Below are 20,403 nucleotides of genomic sequence, written 5' to 3'. Positions count from 1 at the left end.
CTAATTAAAACCCGTTCATTTTGATTAGTTTATAAGCCTTTCAACCCTTCTTTAAACTGTACTTTTCTCCTCTATCACTTTCTCCCTTTTTTCTGTTGTTGTTTATCTTGTAATAGCTATAATATAAGCAACTAAATTGTCGTCTAGCATTTTCTACTGTCTGGGTGCTGCTAACTGTATTCTCGTGATGTAAGGTAACATATTTCTCTGTGTTTCTTATAAATTAGCAGTGAGATTCAGACCACTCGGCGTGTAGACTAGGGAGGGGTTGGTAATGTGGGTCTCGTCCCGCCCAGGCTGTTCCTATATATGTTTTACTGGAACACAGCCATGTTCATCATCTGGGTATTGTCCAAGGTGCCACACTGCTCCAGGGGTAGAGTTGAATATTTGCGACTGGCAGACTTGAGTAGTTGCAACAAGGACTTCAGTGCCCTCAAAGCCTAAACTACTTCTATCTGGCCCTTAATAGAAAAAGTCTGCTGGCCCCTGCACTAGAGGCTTCCTCACATACAGGGTGGATGGAGTTTAGGTGTGTGTTCTTTCATCAGGAAATAATTGTGTTTGCTTCTCTCTCTCTGTGCTGTTTGTTACCGTTCAGTTCAGTTGCTCGGTTGTATCCGACTCTTTGTGACCCCATGGACTGCAGCACGCCAGACTTCCCTGTCCATCACCAACTCCCAGAGCTTACTCAAATTCATGTCCATCAAGTCATTGATGAACATTAATTCACTGACTGACCCATGAAGTCAGTGAAGTTGCCAAATGTTGATCCTTTAATTCTGTCATTCCCTCTTTGCATACTAACTGGAGTAGTCCTCCAATAAGAAATTTCTCTGGATTTCTCTTTTTATCCATTACTTCCGCAGTGGCCAGTTTTCCCTAGGCAAATTTTGAGATTCTAAATTTTGCTCCGATGATGCCGTAAAATGACTGCTTTTTCAACTATGTCCCTCTTTGGAAAGCTCAAGAGAGAAGGCATTTTCCTTCTGCTTTTATTTCTCAAATGTGCTAAAATTGGGAATGTTCACAGGTGGCAGTGGAGACCAGGGCAGTCATAGCCTGGATGGAAAAAATCCCCTTCGTGCTGGGTGGCAACCTGCAGGGGGGCGAGCTGGTGGTGGCCTACCCCTACGACATGGTGAGGTCCCTGTGGAAGACCCAGGAGCATACCCCCACGCCCGATGACCACGTCTTCCGCTGGCTGGCCTACTCCTATGCCTCCACTCACCGCGTCATGACAGACGCCAGGAGGAGGGTGTGCCACACGGAAGACTTCCAGAAGGAAGATGGGACCGTCAATGGGGCTTCCTGGCACACTGTGGCTGGAAGTAAGTCTCTGATGGTCCTACTGTCATTGTGGGGCCCAATGACAGTGGACTACTAGATGGAGGTTGGGGGGGACCTTGTGGTCCAGCTCTCCATCTATCCTTGTTCTCAGCAGAATAACTACCATAATTAACCATGTATAAGGTGCAAGCACTCTGCCTAGACTCTTTTTCACCTTCACAATAGTCCTCAAGTGGATATGGCTTACTCCCCGTGTTATAAAAGAGGTAACTGGGGCTTTGAGATGGGAAAGGGATCTGTCCAGGCTCCCAAGGAGCAGAACTGGGACCTGTCTGACCCTGTGGTCTACTCTTAGCCGCCGAGCTGTTTGGATGTTACAGGGTCAGAGTTGGTAAGCGTAGTCTTAAGGGAATTATTGGCCAGAAAAGCAAACCCAGCGAAGGATCAGAGAGCACTCTGATGCTTGGCAGCCAGGGTGCTGTACCCGGAGCCATCCCTGCAGTGGGAGACGCACCATGCTGCCAGCCCTTGGAAGAGGGGCAGAGCGGGGGGAGCAGTGAGCCCATGCTCAAGACTTTTTCAAATCGCTCGTTCACTGGAGGCCCCGCCATCCCAGCAGGGCATCTGGTCAAAGTCCCATTGTTGTGCTGCAGGGAATGTGATGTCCTGTCCCCAGCATCCACTGAAGACAGGAAGCCCAGCAGGGACTTCAGGGATTCTTTCGCAGCAGCCAGAGGACCTCGTGGTCCAAGTTTCAGGATCAGCCCTTTGTTTCCTGGGTCAGGGCTGCTCCTGGCCTAGAGTTCTCGAGTGAGGAGGGTTGAAGACATCACATTCCCTAAGGGGTCTCTGCATTGGAATGGCAAGACCCCAAACGTAATGCTCATTGCTTATTTTCTTGACTTTGTGAAAGCTGGTCAAACTACTCCATGTCACATGGACCTAGTTCGTCACGTAAATGCTGTGTGACTCTGGACAAGTTACTTTACCTCTCTGGACCCCCGTATTTTCCATTTGTAAAATGGGCTTGATGTTAATGGCGATGATAAGGACGATGCTGATGGTCGCCCTGGGACTGTTGTGAGGATGACAGAGAGGGTGGATGTGTGTTCTGTGTCTTGCTTGTCAGCAGCACTGTTATAAATTCCCACTCCTCCTATCCCGACTCTTCTAGGAAAGTGCTCTCCATGAAGCCTCTTTTAAGAGCATATCCTTGTTCTCTGTTTTACTCTACTGATTCACTTTAATATTATTTTTCCTTTGCTAGAGATTCAGCCTTCACAAACTTTTCAGGTATGTTTCCACTCTGGGGGAAAAATGTTTTTTTTAAAGTAGGCATATTTGTTTCCTTGGCCATTAAAAAAAAATAATAAAACATGCAGAAAGCTTGCCATTTTTTTCTTGGTTACAAACCAAGCAGAGTTGTTTTATTTTTTTCTCCATCATGGCTTTGCTCTGTTAAAAAAAAAAAAAAAACCCTAACTATCGACTATCAATACCCCTAGCCCTGTCTATCAAGAAAAATATCCTAATAGCGAAAAGCACGCTTGCTTGTTCAGTTCTAGTCCTAAAAACCTACGATAATCTTTATGAGAAGCTTCTACTTAGTTTCTGTGGCCACTGTGACTAAATCAGGTTCGGACACTGTGGAATTTGTCAGCAGCAGGCCAATAGCACCATTCTGAGAAGTCGGTTGCTATCTAATCACACTGGCAGCATTTGATTTGTTTCTATCCATTATGTTTTCCATTATGCTGGGGACTTTTGTGGCAGAGCCATGTGGTGGCTCGAGCCTTTTTAATCATTCTTCCTGCAGGCGGTGTGATGAAGCCTGCAGATTCATTTCTTTGTAGACTAATGAGATGCGATTTCTAATTTCCTTTCTTCCCCACCCCCCCCCCCACCCCTCCACTTCTTCTTTGTGTTTGAGTCTTGCTGGCTCATTAGCAGTGACCGACAGGTCTTAGCTAGTGGGAGTGGGCCGCTGGGAGCAGGGTCCAGTCCCACTCGAAAGGCACATCGTTTGCTGCGTGTGTGTTTCAGCTCCAAAGAGATCTGAGCCCTTCTTTGTATCAGCTGCCGTCCGGCGTCCTCTCCCCGACGAGGAAGGCAGATGCTGTGACAGCTCTGGGCACTCTAAGGAGTGTGCTGCTCTGTGTTCCCATATTGAAGCCATGACAAGAGCAGGATGCCAGGCCCAGGCAGAACACAGAGGAGGTCTCGCCATCCCCAGCCAGGACCCGAGGCGTGGGAAGCACTATCTGGGTCGCCCCACACCTTCTGCCTATACATTTCATTTTCAAAGCCATTTCTTACCCAGGATTCTCCACTGCACCGCATTCACTAAAGGACTGGAATTCGGTGTTAACCATAGCTTGGCTCAGGCTTTTCCACCGTTCTCCTGGTTTCTCATCATTTTGCCAATTCTTCGAGTGCCTCTGGTGCTGTTGAAGATACACACTTATTGCAAAGGGGCATCCCAGGTGGTACAAGTGGTAAAGAACCCACCTGCCATTAGAGGAGACATCAGAGACATTGGTTCGATCCCTGGGTTAAGAAGATCCCTTGGAGGAGGGCATGGCAGCCCACTCCAGTATTCTTGCCTGGAGGATCCCCATGGACAGCGGAGGTCTGCAGGCAGGCTATGGTTCATAGTGTCATAAAAAACTGGACACAAGTAAAGTGACTTATGGTGAAGAGGAACTAAAAAGCCTCTTGATGAAAGTGAAAGTGGAGAGTGAAAAAATTGGCTTAAAGCTCAACATTCAGAAAACGAAGATCATGGCATCTGGTCCCATTACTTCATGGGAAATAGATTGAAAACAGTGGAAACTGTGTCAGACTTTATTTTTGGGGGCTCCAAAATCACTGCAGATGGTGATTGCAGCCATGAAATTAAAAGACACTTACTCCTTGGAAGAAAAGTTATGACCAACTTAGATAGCATATTCAAAAGCAGAGACATTACTTTGCCGACTAAGGTCCATCTAGTCAAGGCTATGGTTTTTCCTGTGGTCATGTATGGATGTGAGAGTTGGACTGTGAAGAAGGCTGAGTGCTGAAGAATTGATGCTTTTGAACTGTGGTGTTGGAGAAGACTCTTGAGAGTCCCTTGGACTGCAAGGAGATCCAACCAGTCCATTCTGAAGGAGATCAGCCCTGGGATTTCTTTGGAAGGAATAATGCTAAAGCTGAAGCTCCAGTACTTTGGCCACCTCATGAGAAGAGTTGACTCATTGGAAAAGACTCTGATGCTGGGAGGGGTTGGGGGCAGGAGGAGAAGGGGACGACAGAGGATGAGATGGCTGGATGGCATCACCAACTCGATGGACATGAGTCTGAGTGAACTCCGGGAGTTGGTGATGGACAGGGAGGCCTGGCGTGCTGCGATTCATGGGGTCGCAGAGTCGGACACGACTGAGCGACTGAACTGAACTGAACTGAAAGTGACTTAACATGCATGCATGCACGCACTTACTGCAAAATGTCAGGCCCACCTCAGAGTTTTAAATAGCACATTTTAAAATTTTAGAGCTAACAAGGTCTGAAGGTTGGGATAATGAGGTGTGTGTGTGTGTGTGTGTGTGTGTGTGTGTGTGTGTATGTGCTTGGAGCAGTCCTGCGATCCAGGAGGGCCTGCCTGTCATGCTGCTCGGTGGGCACGGTCCACAGGCCTCCCTGCACTGTCTGTGATTCCACACCTCAGGTTCCACTGAATGAGCTGGCCTGGCATTTTGACCAACCTCTTCCAGCCAGACCAGGCCCTGCAAGGATTTTCCATGAACTTGACATTGATCCAGTCTGCTTATCCCCCTGCTGTCACTTTCCATATTTTATCACAAATGTGATCAAAGGTCCATGGCTGCTGACACGTGAATGGTTCAAAGCTGGAATCTGGTAGAGAGAGAGAGTCCATATGTTTTGCACCATTTTGTTTGTGACTTGACTGATTAGGCAGCAAGGTTGATACAGAATTGTTCTTAACACCCAAAGCCGTGATTTTTAAATAGACTTTTGTGCTTTAGGATGCTGCACTGAGCACTTGGAGGAGGGAGGGAAGATGGGACAGATGAGGCTGGTGGAAGCACAGGACGACCTTTTACCCCCAGTCAACAGAGGAACCAGCCCCACCGACTCCTACTCTCTGTGGCCTTGACTCTCAGAACCCAGGGAAGGCTTAATGGAGACACCTTCTGCGGGGGGAGTCTGCCTGGCTGTCACTTGGTACACAGTAGCCCTGTGTTCATGCTAATCACCCTGCTGCCCCAAACTGAAAATGTTGGGTAGACATGCCCTGAACTCCATGCCAGCTGACATTCATTTGTTCATTTTGCAAATGTTGGGTACTTTAATGGGATGGGGCCCCCAAAAGATGTGTCCACTTCCTAATCTCTGGAACTTGTGTGTGTGACCTTATTTGGAAAATAGGTCTTTGTATGTGTCATTAAGGATCTCAAGATGAGGTCATCATGGGTTACCCAGATGGACCCTAAAATCAGTGACAGATGTTCTTGTAAGGGGTAGACAAGGAGAAGACACAGACACTGAGAAGGCCCCCTGAAGAGAGAGCCAGAGCTGGGAGTGGTGTGGCCACAAGCCAAGGAACACCAAGGGTCACTGGGAACTGAAAGAAACAAGGAAGAGCCTTTGGAGGGAGTGTGGCCTTGCCAACACCTTGATTCTGGGCTTCTAGCCTCTAGAACTATAAGAGGATAAGTTTCTGTTGCTTTAGACCACCCAGTTGGTGTGATCCTTGATAAAAAGCAGCCCTAAGAAATGAGCACAGGGACCAAGTCCTTTTGTAGGCATGTCAGGATGGATGAGGCTGTCTGCTCTCCAGCCAGGTGGTGAGGGCATTTGTCCTACAGTCCCTGAGCAGTGATAAGCAAGTTCTAGGCAGGCATTACACACACCTGGGTTCAAACCCCAACTCTGTCCAGATGCGTGATTCTGGATACATTCCTTAATGCAGTCCTGGACCATTCTCTGCCTCAATTCTCTTGTGCAATTGGGCTACAGCTACCTACCTCTTGGCTGGTTTGTGATGAAGAGTAAGTGAGCTTGGCTGCAGAGCGCTAAAGACAGGTTCTGGCTCATGTAGGAACTCAATAAATGGTGAGATGGATAGCTGTGTTTATGAGTTAGAATAGACAACTACAGGTTTCATTCCACAGTTACAGAGCTGTCGGTGAGAGCAGCATAACGACTGAGCTAAATTTAGACACTAAAAATCTACATTATTAATGAGACCTTAAAAACTAGCAAAACAAAAAGCCACAGAAACAAAAGAAAAAGAGACAACAAGAATTTAACAAAATAAAAAAGTGGGGCTTCTCTGATGGCTCAGTGGTAAAGAATCCGTCTGCAAATGTAGGAGACACGAGTCTGATCCCTGATCCAGGAATATCCCACTTGCCGTGGAGCAGCTAAGCCCATGGGGCACAGTTATAGAGCCTGTGCTCTGGAGCCTGGGAGCCACAGCTACTGAAGCCCTCAGGCCCTAGAGCCTGTGCCCGGCAACAAGAGAAGCCCACACGTCACACCTGGAGAGCAGCCCCTGCTTGCTGCAACTAGAGAAAAGCCGCACAGCAACAAAGATCCAGCACAGCCAAAATATAAAGAAATAAAATGATCACAACAAAGTTAAACGAGAAAAAGAAGTGCTACCGCTATCCTAAAAATAGTATTAAACTGATTTTAATAAAATGAAAATGATTTTATCTAGAAGACACTTCCTTCAGTCCCCCTCTTCTCAGAGACGTTCTGCGTATGCCTGTCTTCCCCATAAGCTGTTCCAGCTGCGTCTAGTCTCTCTCTCAACACCTGCCCCGCCCCCTTTCTGTTCCCCAGCAGTTGCTCTAATTAATAGTTTGTGTAGAGAAGATACTTGATGCCTCCTTGTTCAAATGAAGTCCTCAGAGTCGTGTGCTTGAACATTCTTGCTGTCTCTCATGCCCCTCTGAGCACCGTGAAGCTAAAATGTTACTTGGTTGGCTTGGCAGGTCTCAACGATTTCAGCTACCTTCACACAAACTGCTTCGAGCTGTCCATCTACGTGGGCTGTGATAAATATCCACACGAGAGCCAGCTGCCCGAGGAGTGGGAGAACAATCGGGAATCCTTGATTGTGTTCATGGAGCAGGTATGACGTGGGCACTTGGAAGGGATGGGGGCTCGCTAGCGAGCAAAGCCCTCGAGATGGCCAAAAGCCTGAGATCAAAATTAGTACCATCATCCTGGGCTGGTGACTACGGTGTCAGAAGAAGCTGTTGTCTCTGGGCTCTGTGTCAACGTCAGTCGCTCCCACTGGTTCTTGGTGAGTGAGAGTCCAGATCGCCTCTCCGTTGGGAGGGGTGATTTGTGTCCAGCCAGCATGCCCAGGCTTCCTGTATTCATCTGCTAGGTCTAACATAACGAGACACACAGGCTGGGAAACAGGAGAAGGCTGGAAGTCCAAAACGAGTGTGTCAGCAGGTCGGTTTCATTCCGAAGCCCCTCTTCTTGGCTTGCAGCTGGCCACCTTCTCGCTGTCCTCACATGCTCTTTACTCTGTGTGTGCACACTCCTGGTGTCCCTGTGTGTCCAGGTCTCCTCCTGTTTTAAAGACATCAGTCAGACGATAAAGCCCACTCTTCTGGCGTCATCAGTTCTTTAAAGAGCTATCTCCAAAAGTAGTCACCTTCTAAGGTACTGGTGGGGTGGGGACTTCAACATATGGATTTGTGGGGGACACAGTTCAACCCCTAACCTCAGCTCAGAGGCTGAGGACTAACTGCCGCAAGTAGCCGGATGCCACCTGGGAACAGTTCTAAACCGTGCCAGCCAGGCTCTGCTTGGAGCCGGTGAGCATCTGCTTGTGGCCAGTGAGGAAGCCTTGCCGTGTAGGCTGGGACCTTCCCACACCTTTCTTTTCTTCTGTTCTCAATGACACATCTGTCTCCTAGTGTTGGGCAAACTGGCTTTCGTTTGGTACTAAAACTAGCCAAGTAACATCCATTCCCCACTAAGTAGTAGACCCACAGAAACCAGAGAGATAAAAATGAATGTTGAACTTCAGATGATTCTACCACGACTCCCATTCATTAGGAAGTAAGATGCTGAGGCTGTATTGGGAGGTTGCCCTTCTTCCATGGGTGGCTGTAGATGAGTCAGAAGAAGCATCTTAGCCGAGGGCTTGGGCCGCCAGCTTCCTGATACCTGCACCTCCACATGGTGGCAGAGGTTGGCACCAGGTTATAGCGATAGCGTCCACGTCTGATCCGTGAGGGTCCTGGAGGGTCGGTGCAGCCCATAGTGCACTTGCCTGGTGGAGAAGGCTGTGAACCTGTTCTCCCTTCTTAGGACGCCGTGAGCTCACTTTCCATCCCCACTCTGAAATTCTGTGGGAGAAGGCTCTTTTTCATTTTATATACACAGAGAAAGAAGACCCTAGTCATTCTAACATGATGATCCCAGTTTAGCCAAAGACCCTCCTATGAATAAAATGCCCAGGCATAACAGTACCTGTAAAGAGTGTCATTGGAAGTGATGGTATGTCACTTTGGATCTTCAGACGGGGAAAACCCAATCAGTGTGTGTCACATGACTCGGCTCATCAACGGGAGGGCCCTGGGGACGGAACTGTACTTTACAGGAGCCTCTTGGAGTCTCTCCGCTCCTGTTTGATTCTTAGAGTCTATTTCTTAAGTCTGTAGAGTCCAGGAAAGTCAAAATAAATGTGCCTGTAAAAATTAAATTCCATTTTTATGGGATGTGTTTTTTATGAACCATCTCAGATCCTAATATTTTCTCAACCTCTGGAACATTTTTAACTCCAGTGGGAGACTTTCTAGTAGATGGCCCTGAAAGGAATACAGAAGTTTACACACCAAATCCACACAGAGTTGGGGAGCTTTCAAGCCAGATGTGGTTCTGAGGGGGAGTTCTGGGTAGCCCTGGGCTGGCAGTAGGTTTATAGGTCCGTTCACTGTTCCGGATGGTCTCTGAGCCCCTCTGTTTCCCTTCATGTTCACCGAGTAGGTCCATCGGGGCATCAAAGGCCTGGTGAGGGATTTGCACGGAAAAGGAATTCCAAATGCTGTCATCTCCGTGGAAGGTGTTAACCATGACATCCGAACAGGTAACTGCGAATGTCTGTGAACCGTTTCTCAGGAGGAAATACTCATATTCTTGAAACATTTGACTTGAGTTAGAACCACAAGGTGAGGTCCAGAAACTTCCTCCTCTGCTCTATCTTATCTTCTCTTTCCTCCAGCTTTCCATGGGAGACCCTGGAAGCCAGGTGTTCAGCCTATGCTTTCTGCCTTCTCTCTCTCCCTTATTCAGGTGGAAGCCAGATGCCCCGAGAGGCTGGAGGACCCACTAAAGGTTCAGGAGGCGGGTGGGGCTTGGGTGGAGGTGTGCGAGCAGCTGCGTGCCGTGTCCCTGCTGGTTTCGGAGTTCCCGAGCTGGCGGGAGGGCAGCCCGCAGACACCGGGCACCTGCCTACCGGCTGCCTTCTTCTCTGCTGATCAGAAAGTGAGGTGAAAACACGCCCAGGCTTTCCCTTGTGCCCGAGGACTCCTGTCACTGGGGATGGCACTTGGTGTGTTCAGGGGGAGATGTGAAACAGAGACCTTGACTTTTGATGGATGACATTGGCGCCACGAGCCAGTGACAAAAGTGCGTGGCAGAGAATTGCTTGGATGCCCAAGTTAGACCGTCAGCAAGAGTTCTGCTGGAGATGCCCCAAAGGCATGATCAAACCATCACACAGAGGTTTTTGTAGGGGGTGGGGGTGACTTTAGAGGGCGCCGAGTCTGCAAGGCAGACGCTTTGCTGTCAGCAGCAGTGAGCGGGGCACTGAGTCCTGCATCGGCTTCCCGTGGTTGCCATGACAAATGGTGAGGCTGAAAGAAACAGAAATGTATTCTCTCTCTGTTACGGAGGCCAGGAGTCTGCAGTCCTGGGGTCGGCGGGGCTGTGCTTCCCTGGAGCCTCGGGAGCGTCCCCCTCAGCTCTTCCAGCTCCTGGTGGCTTTGGGTAATCCTGCGCATCCTTGGCTGCGTCACTCCAGTCTCTGCCTCCGTCTCCTCCTGGCTCCTCCTCTTCTGTCTCTTCTGAGGACAGATTGTTGGATTTAGGACCCACTCATGTAATCCAGACTGATCTCTTCTCAAGAGCCTGAATTACATCTGCAAAAACCACTTTTCCAAATAAGATCAATTCACAGGTCCTGGGTAGTAGGATGTGGGCCATTGGGAGGGTGGGGGATGGGGCGGCATCACTGAACCCAGGGCAGGTCCTGCCCAGGTGTAGGGAACGGATGCACCATCAGCAAGAGGAAGGAAATCATGATTGTCATAAAAAAAAAGACTTCTTCAGTCACAAACGCCCTTGAACTGGGAGAAGTGAGACTTGACACCGATTGGGCCTGGCCTGTGCCTGGGGTCTGGGAGCTTGCCCTGGGCCCAGGCAGCCAGCCGCGCTGGTCACGACACAGCGTTTCCCAGACGCACAGCAAGAGGCTGAACTGGGACTGAGCCGGGGGTTGAGACTCTCCATGGCGGGCCCTTCCCTTGTCCATGCTGCTCCTCCTGAAGGAGAGAAGGGGCCTTTTCCCCACTAGCTGATCACATGCATGGAGACACTGTCTTCCCTGAAATGATCCCATTTAACCTGCGAGGAAGCAGAGGCTCTGGGCAGGGAGAGGCTGGGATTCAGTACATGTAAAGAGTGTCACCCTGGCCCAGGTGTTCTTCAATGCCAGGCTGCCCGCTCACGTGCCTGACAGAGAAGGACAATTATGGTGTCAACGGGTGACATGCATCTGAAATGCCATGAAGCAGTGGTCTACGGTGTGATGCCCTGAATCACCTTCTCTCGAGGTAGTTAACCTGTTTCTTCACTCAGCCGTTATTTCCTGAGCATCCCACCACTTGTCCCCCAGGATCTTATAGCTACTGACCACAAGGCCACACACTGGGTCGCATGGCATTTGGTACGTAGGAGCCCCACTGAACTGAACAGGACTGAACTGAGCCCCACATAGGTGGGCACAAACTGGTCCATTCATTCATTCCCTTATTCACTCATTCATTCAACAGATGCAGACTGTAAACTTGTCATGGGCCAGACATGCAAGGGACAGGTGTTCCTTATGGATCAAATGGGCTGTGTGATCTGGTTCTGCCCAGGACTTGTATTTTAAACATTATTAATGAGCTTCTATAAAAAAGTGATTAGTTAAAGAGCCTGAAACATTCCTTGGACCATTAGCGCCTTGTAGGCAATGTGAGAAGAGGAGAGTTTTAAACAGAGTGGGAGATAAAACGTCCGCGAGGCCCCCTAAGACAGCAGAGAGAACTCTGCCTGATGAGCTCGGAATTTCAAGCCCCTGTCATCAAGGAGAGTTTCGATGAGCTAATAGGAAACTCTGCTCACCATCCCTTTATTCTCCCAAAATAATCTCCCAGCACCTTCTCATGACAGAGGAATCCCGTGTGTCATGGACAGTTCTTCATTGGGTTGGTTAAAGGGTCCTCCCATGCATCACATAAGCTCTGAATCTGCCTTGATTTCTGTCTGAGGCTTATGTGATCTGACAGGTTTTATTCCAGGAGGGATTTCGCATAAAATAAGCAGGCGTATGAAATGGAATTCCACAAGGAGTGAAGTTGCTAAGAATGCTTTCTAAATGCATGCAAATGTGCTGGCCCAACATCTGGCTCAGAATGCCACGTGACTGTCTTTTGTTCGGGAGACACTAACCCAACCTCCTAATGAATGGCCCTCCGTTAGGACCTGGCTTGTCCCTTCCATCCACCCATGCCGGGCAGTGCCAGCTGGGTGCCAGCCTCCCCATGCAGCCCCACAGAATGCAGCCCCCGAGCACACACCTGGCAGGGCACCACGATAAGAAGGCTGGCACACCAAAGACAGGTGGATCGAGGAGGGTGTGAGTAGGGAGCCTTCTGCTGTTGCTGGGAGAAAAAGAATTCCAAAGCCATCTTATAAATCTGAATTAGTAGTGCTGACAAGCATGTATTATTTATGGATTGCTTTCACTCCTTTGGCTCCCTGAGCACCTCCCTTGGTGAGACCCTGGGCTGCCCCTTCCCTGGGGGGTTTCAAACTGACCTCCCGTGTGTCCTCGAGGTGGACACTCCTACTGAGAGATCTCACCTCCAGGGGCCTCCATCAGGGTAGGCAGCTATTGGCAGGAGGCCGGTTCCTGACCTTAACTAATCCACCCCTGCGTTTGTGGGGAGAAAGTACCCACAATAGTTGAGATGTACGGTGTTCAACTTCTCGCAGGAATAGGACATTTGGGCTCATGCTTGCATGACTGTTTGTCTTCATCCTGCTCAATCCAGCTGGCGTGCATGGAGGACGCACTAGTGAAACCCAGGGTTAAGTGGGAAAGAGGAAGCACATGTCGTATGGAGCCCAGGGCCCAGCACAGGGCCAGGACAGGACAGGGAAGCTACTCACGCTCAGGTCATGAGGTCTAGAGGAGCAGAGGCTCCCCTGGAGGGTGTGTCTGGGAGCTGAGAGCTTGGAGGAATGTCTCAGGGGATGCCTGCCCTGCCCAGGAGGTCGGGGCCATCTGATTAACTGGACAAAGACGGCCAGACGCAGCTCTTGGTCTCTGAAAAACCATGAAGTGGCATTTTATGTAGTTGAGAACCTTGCATTTTCGCTGGAGAAAGATGCAGGTGCTGAGAAAGACAGGGAGCTGCCCTCCTGTGTTATATGCCCAGGGCTCTCACGTTGAGGCCTGTTTACCAGGTAGCGGACTCTGCGAGCATGTGGAGAACAACTGCCTGCATATTTCATTTTTTCACAACATCCTGTGCTTTCATGAGCTCACTGCATGCATTGCATGGGACGTCTCAGATAAACAGAGATTTGTGATGTCAGTTTAAATGTGGTGCTTTAGAGTGTTATGTGTGTGTAAGATGCATATTCACTCACACAGAGAGTTTTCGTCCATCCATTAGAGGACTTCTGGACTCGTTCAGATGAGTAAACCTTGCCCAGGCTTACATAGCACTTGATCAAACCCAGCCTTTTCTCTTTAGACCGGACAGGACAGATTGTCTTGAGAGAGAGAACAAGCCTGGCCCTGAGACCAGCAGATCACTAGCTGTGTGACCTTGTGTAGATGTGACACTTCCCTGGGCGTCCAGTTACTCCTGTAGAAATGGAGGTTGTCACACAGCTTACCACAGAGCTTGACTGGGTCGGTCTGGTGGATTGGCACCTGTCTCATCCTTCTGTGCGCTGCGTCAGAGTTGACATTTCCTTTTTGGTCTGTCGGACACGACTGAAGTGACTTAGCAGCAGCAGCAGCAGTCAAAGCTATGGCTTTTCCAGTAGTCATGTATGGATGTGAAAGTTGGACCACAAAGAAAGCTGAGCACCAAAGAATTGATGCTTTCGAACTGTGGTGTTGAAGAAGACTCTTTAGAGTCCCTTGGACTGCAAGGAGATCCAACTGGTCAATCCTCAAGGAAATCAGCCCTGAATATTCACTGGAAGGACTGGAGCTGAAGCTCCAATACTTTGGCCACCCCATGTGAAGAACTGACTCACTGGAAAATACCCTGATGCTGGGAAAGATTGAAGGCAGGAGGAGAAGGGGATGACAGAGGATGAGATGGTTGGTTGGATGGCATCACCAACTCGATGGACATGAGTTTGAGCAGGCTTTGGGAGTTGGTGATGGACAGGGAACCCTGGCGTGCTGCAGTCCATGGGGTTGCAGAGTTGGACACGACTGAGCAACTGAACTGAACTGAACTTTCTATTGCAAAGCCTCCTTAATGTCAGGGGTCCTAGTGATCTCAGCAGGTGTGGGTTCCCTGGGGAGGAGTGGCCTTGGCCTCAGATCCTGCTTTGTTCAACAAGAATCTAGCCTTGAGCTGAGGATGGACATGGGTCCAGTTAGATCCCTGTTGGATGCCTGATCAATGGTGTCCCTGAGGGGGGCTGGAGAGGGGCAGGGGACACTGCCTGCAACGTGTACCTGCCCCGGAAGCTCCAGCTCTTCGTGGAAGACCATGGAATGAGGTGCAGACATCTGTGACCTACTTCCAGGTCACTTGGCCCAAGTCCTCTGGAGCCTTTTCCTTCTCTTTTTCAGAAGTGGAGAGCCCCACCCTCATACTACTCTTCTCCGTTTATAGCCGTGCTAAGGGAAGCCAGGAAACCAGGCATAGATGGCTTTTCAAGGTGGCATTCTGTGGCAAGGGCATACGGTTTAGAAGTTCAAGTTCATAATGAATGGTGTGTATTGTCAGAAAGGAATGTTAGCGATCATGTCTCCATCTCTGCTCATGCGTATTAACACTGCAGGGAGCCTACACCCCAGTCCCCTTCCTGTTAAAACCATTAAGGTAGCGTCCCAAAAGGAAAACATCTCGGCGTCCAAAACGTACTAAGAATTTGCATCTGCCGGGGCTCGAATTCCACACTGCCTGCCTCCAAGTCTCTCCCTGGCCAGGAGACTGGTCTTGGAATAACAGGGCTGGTTGGTATCTGTGTTAGAAGGGGACTGCTCTCAATTCTACTGTTTTCTTTTCACAGCCAGCGATGGGGATTACTGGCGCCTCCTCAACCCTGGAGAGTATGTGGTCACAGCCAAGGCAGAAGGTTTCACCTCGTCCACTAAAAACTGCATGGTTGGCTATGACATGGGGGCCACGCAGTGCGACTTCACGCTCAGCAAAACCAACCTGGCCAGGATCAGAGAGATCATGGAGAAGTTCGGAAAGCAGCCCGTCAGCCTGCCAGCCAGGCGGTTGAAGCTGCGGGGGCGGAAGAGACGACAGCGCGGGTGACCTCCCAACTCTTGAGTCATGCCCTGGACCCCTGCAAATTAAACCACCTTGGTTGTAGCTCCATAGAGGACTCAATCCTTGTTGTTTTCTCTGTAATTCATGAAGGCCTGGGAGTATGTGTGCACTGCAAGGCTGGCCCCCAGCAGGGGACTTAGGATAGTTTCTTTGTTCCCATTTATCCAAATAACTTGGGCAAAGCAGCAGAGGAAGGCTGGTAGAGGTGAAATAATTCAACAAGCCAACCTGGGACTCTGAGAGAGAGAGAGAGGGAGGAGCTTTCCTTTTGAGGGTCTCCGGGTTGTACAGGAAAGGAAACTGGTGCTTCTCCTGTCTGCGTGACAGTAAGAATTCCTGGTGCATTTACAATTTGCACAGTGAAAGTGGCAGCATTCCCAGGGCTCTGCTGTCCCAAATGTTACCAGCTGAGATGCTCACAAGCATTCTAAGAACCCACTCTCTCTGGCCCCAGGGCATTCCGAGCTGTTGCAGATGAATCCTGCACTCTGTTGACAGTAGAGACATTACCGAGTGAGCATCAGTCTGCCTCTTGATTTAGATTAGTTCCCCTTTCAACAAAGGATCATGCTCATAAAAGGAGAGAAAGGCTGAAATAATTCAAGAGTGAACGTGGGCAGCAGGCGTGCATTGGGTCGAGTGGTGTGCAGTGGGGCCCACAGAGAACCCCCAAAACTTCCCGCTGCTGCAGTCGGGGGCTCCCTAAACAGGGACAGAAGGAGGCGCCAGCCTCCCTAAGGAACCAGAGCAGTTAGCCTGGCTCTCTGACCTGCTGGGACTTGAAAAGAGCAAAAGAGGCTGACCGCCAGCCCTCCCTGTTCAATATAGTCCTCCTTTCCTGGAAACTAACACTCCTAACCTGGCCTGACATCACCCTGGCAGTTATTTTTGGTATGTGGGATGCTGGGCCATCCAGATTAGACTCCATTTGATGAAAAGCTCTTAGAATTATCAGGGAGCATTGGTGTGGGAGGGGTTATTGAATCTCCATGCAAGAGCACAGTTCGTCTCGCTTTTTATTAATGTTGCTGCCTCACTGACCTGGGAAGAAGAGAAAAATAAAGCAAGTGGCGAGATCCTTCTAGTCGTGTGGTTTTCTTGGGTAGACTCGCAGCCACCCAGACGCCATGCCCCACCTCCTCTCTCTGCAGTTGGTCACCCTGGAGAAGGCGCCTGCCCTAGAGGGGCAGCTTGTACCCAGATCAAGGTCCGTAGAGGTGCGGCCAGCTCTGTGTCCCCTGCCTCCTGCCGCAGGGTGGGGATGGGGGTGCTTGTGCTGGGGTGAAGTCATCCTGACACTTGGGACCCACTAGTAACTCCTGGAGATGCCAGGGAGTGCCTTCCCAGAAAAGAGTCTCATGGCACTTTCTGAGAATCTACACAAGAGATCGGCAGCCTTATAAAGGATTAGATCGTAAATATTTTAGGTTTTGCAGGCCATAAAGTCTCTGTCACAAGCACTCAGCTCTGCTATTCTAGCACAAAAGCAGACATACCCCATACACAAATCAAGCGGGCGTGGCCGTGTTCCAGTAAAACTTCATTAAAACATGTGGCAGAGACTTCCCTGGAGGTCCAGTAAGGTTAGGACGCTATGCTTTCACTGCGGTGGACCAGGTTCACTCCCTGGTGGGGGAACTAAGATCCTACAAGGAGGCCAAAACTAAAAACATGTTGCAGCTGGGTTTGACTGCAGTCTGGGGCATTGTTAGCTGACCCCTGCTGTTCACAAGAACCTTCTGCGGTGATGGAGATGTCTGATTCTGTGGTACAGCAGCCAGTAGCCACACGTGGCCTTTGAGCACTTGAAATGTGACTCGTACAACTTGGGGAAAGCATTTTTAGTTACATGATTTGAATGAATTTAACTTTCTATAGTCATATAGCTAATCACCACGTAGCTCTCCATGGAGACTGTTGTAGGAAAACCCTTGCAGCGTTAGTTGTGACAGGTGACACTAGAAAACCCTTGAAATGATCAACCAGCCCTGCAGTTCAGAAGGATTAGCATTCCAAGGGCATCGGCAGACGGTGGATCAGCAGATCCCGGCTGCATCCTGCTGGGAAGCCTGGTCCCTGCACTTGGCACCGAGATGACTCTCATTGCCAGCGTCTATCTCTCTAACCCGTGGGGCTGTGGTTCACCGTCTGCCACGTTCAGCAATTCTCAGCCCCCTGCAAGCGTATCTTCAGACTTAGCCCAGCCACAGGTGTCGGGTTTGCAGGCTGGAGCTGTGGCTCCAGGCCTGGCACTGCCCTTTGGTGTGTGATCTCGGGCAGGGCAGCCTCTCTGTTCTCTCCTCTGCTCCTGTGGAGGAAGCCCATGGGCTTGTGGACTGTGAAGGCCTGTGGGGCTGTGATGTCCCCTGATCTCTGGGGAAGAGGTGATATTCCAGATCCTGACGCTCTGGTCTATTAGAGCTGCTTCTCTACTCAGCCGCTTTGGTGGGCTCACCGTTGGCTCTGTAATAATTCAGTGGCTTCTCCTTGCTGAGCCAAGCCCAGACCATATTCCTTCACCTAGTTCCTGGGGCTTCTCTCCAACTGGACTTTTCTCCTGCTTTCCAGACAGAATTACCCCTCCCGGATCTTGCTGAGAGGTGGCCTTGGGCCTCTGCATCCCTGTCTCTCCCCACAGCTGGAAAACTTCCTGCTCCTCTCAAAGCCTTTTTTCAAATGCCACCTCCTACAGGAAGCCTTCCTTACTCTCACAACATAGACATGTTGGGACAGATGGACTGGGCCCTCAGGGCCTCTAGCTATCCACCCCTTTCCACTAGGAGTCATCTCATGGCTGGTTCTCCTGGCCATTGTCTCAGAATCTCCCCAAGGGCAAGAATGATGTCGTCACCCTGGGTCTCTGCCCCACTTGGCTGGCTCAGCTTCTTCCTCACAGCACATGCTCAGTAAATACGTGTGGAACTGAACTAGCCTTGTGCATGTGCTGCTTTTTGGTTGTATGTTTTTGGCCACACAGCACAGCATGCAGGATCTTAGTTCCCCCTCAAGGGATCGAACCTGTGTTACCTGCCATGGCGGCACGGAGTCTTAACCACTGGACCACCAGGGAAGTCCATGTGCTGCTTTGTAAGATTCCCTTAAAAGTTAAGAAGATGTGATTTCAGAAACTGAAAAGTTGTAACATGGATTTATTCAGTATGTTATTACCTCTTCAAAAGTCTTCACTTTTATAGGTAAGTGTAAGACTTGACTGAATAGAAACATGTTTGAAAGATTTGTAGAAGGGTTTTGCTTTCCATCTGGACATCTTTCTTTAGAGTAAAATCAACACAAAACATCTGCTTCTGGCAGAAAATCCTCTGTTTATTCTTACTCTCCCACTCAGGACCCAGGTGGCCACTGCAGCCCTGCTCTTTTTAATGTCACCTGTGGTTTTAGTTAAAGGGCATTTAAGGAGCTGCTCAGATCAGGATCCTTCAGGGATCACATCTCAGTTTCAATGACTTTAACAGGAAACCCTGAGATTTATCTAGTCTTTGTGTAACAAAGATATTAAGAGCAACTTTTTTTTTCAGTATTTTTTTTACTGAAATATAGCTGATTTACAATGCTATGTTAACTTCTGCTGTGCAGTAAAGTGATTCAGTTATACATACATATATACATATATATATGGGCTTCCCTGGTAGCTCAGCTGGTACAGAATCCACCTGTAGTGCAGGAGACCTGGATTATCGGGAAGATCCCCTGGAGAAGGAAAAGGCTATCCATTCCAGTATTCTGGCCTGGAGAATTGCATGGACTGTGTATAATCCATGTATAGTTGGTTTACAATGCTATGTTAATTTCTGCTGTGCAGTAAAGTGATTCAGTTTTATATATATATATATATTCTTTTTTAATATTCTTTTCCATTATGGTTTATCATAGGATAATGAATATAATTATCTGTGCTCTACAGTAGGATCTTGTGGTCTATCCATTCTATGTATACAGGCTTACATCTGCTAATTCCAAATGAACAACTTTAAAGCTACAACATTTTGTTAATGTTCAAGTCACAATGTAGCATAAAGGATGTTTTATTAATATTTACGTGCTATTTGGGTGGCTGGCCCAGGAAAGTAGCACAGACTCTCAGGTTCAGAATTGGTCCTGGAGGTCACCACCCAGCCTGGAGAAGCTCACATTCCCACCCCACTTTGTGTTGACATCCCCGTGCCCAGTGGGGGCGTCACAGTGGCTGGGGTCCCTGCCACCCACAAAGCCACACCTTGAAGGACTAAACAGAAAGCTTGTCAGAGACAAGCTCCCCGCAGCCAGATTCTGCAGCTGAGCTCTGGGTACCAGGAACAATCTCTCCTGAGGCTATGGGAGTTCTTCCTTCTGTCCGTCTATCCCCTGCCACACAGATACAGCTCCAAGTTCCTAGCCAAGACACAAGGTGTCCAGAAAAAAATTAGAAAAAAATCAAAGCAATGGAACCCTTGGGATAGAGTCTCCAGTGCCTGCTGGAGGAGGCAGAATTAGGGAGGAGAATGACAGGTCTTCAGAGCTGAGGGGCACTTCAAGATGAATGAGGTTTCCAGGAGTGGAGACCATGTGTCCTGTCCCCTTGCAGGCCAATTCTGATGCATCAGTAAGTAGCTGCTTGGAGCCCTGTGTTGAGAAAGATTCTGAAGCAGAGCCCTGCCTCAGTGGGAAGCAATGCGACAATTGATTAGCTATGTCTGCTCTGGGTGTGGGAAGGGGTGACAGTGCTGATGACCCACATTTCCATCCTTAAATAGTCCCATCCTCCTGGGCTTAGAAATGGAAAAACCGAGGTCCGGGGAGAGGCACAAAGTATCCAAAGCTGTGTGTCAGTTCACAGCAGAGGCCGCACTCTCAGAGCAATGCTCTTTCCACTGCCCTCCTAGAACACCATAATTAGGCCCCAGAGCAGCCTTGCACTCTGTGCCTCTCGGCCTTTCCTAGGAGCAAAGAAAGTGATGGAGTCAGGATGAACTTGGGAAATCAGAGGAGGGAAGATGGGAACCCTTGTCTGATCAGCTTGTCTGGGGAAACTGTTGGTGAGGAGCCAATGAACGTGCAGTACAGCCCTAAAGAAGCCGCTGGGCCTGACTCTTGGTGCTTCTCGCCATCGGAGTGCTCTGCCCACTTCAGGCGGCCTGACAGCTGGATGCTGCCCTCACTCCGGGCCCCATTTTGATTCTCAGTTAGTGATGCTCACTGAGGGTGCAGCTCTGTGTCCTTCGCAGCTTCCTCCTCTCCCTGAGGTGCGCATCACCCTGGCGCTCCTTGTTGCCTCTTC

The 20,403-nt window shown here is 49.4% G+C and overlaps 1 protein-coding gene across 2 annotated transcripts in view; it reads left to right on the top strand.

The window, feature by feature from the left end:
• CPXM2 (carboxypeptidase X, M14 family member 2) overlaps positions 1-16,209 on the top strand; it is a 134,829-nt gene extending 118,620 nt beyond the window's left edge. For both annotated transcript variants that reach the window (XM_040255157.1, XM_040255158.1), the window contains 4 exons: positions 1,034-1,331; positions 7,293-7,432; positions 9,310-9,409; positions 14,860-16,209. In XM_040255157.1, the coding sequence (XP_040111091.1) occupies positions 1,034-1,331; positions 7,293-7,432; positions 9,310-9,409; positions 14,860-15,113 (792 nt within the window). In that variant the 3' untranslated portion in view covers positions 15,114-16,209. The remainder of the gene's footprint in view (positions 1-1,033; positions 1,332-7,292; positions 7,433-9,309; positions 9,410-14,859) is intronic.
• Positions 16,210-20,403: the final 4,194 nt, after the last annotated feature.

The sequence above is a fragment of the Oryx dammah genome, unplaced genomic scaffold, assembly GCF_014754425.2.
Source record: "Oryx dammah isolate SB20612 unplaced genomic scaffold, SCBI_Odam_1.1 HiC_scaffold_14, whole genome shotgun sequence".
Taxonomy (NCBI): Eukaryota; Metazoa; Chordata; class Mammalia; order Artiodactyla; family Bovidae; genus Oryx; species Oryx dammah.
Note: the sequence above shows the minus strand (reverse complement) of the source record. Positions and strands in the feature narration are given on the sequence as shown.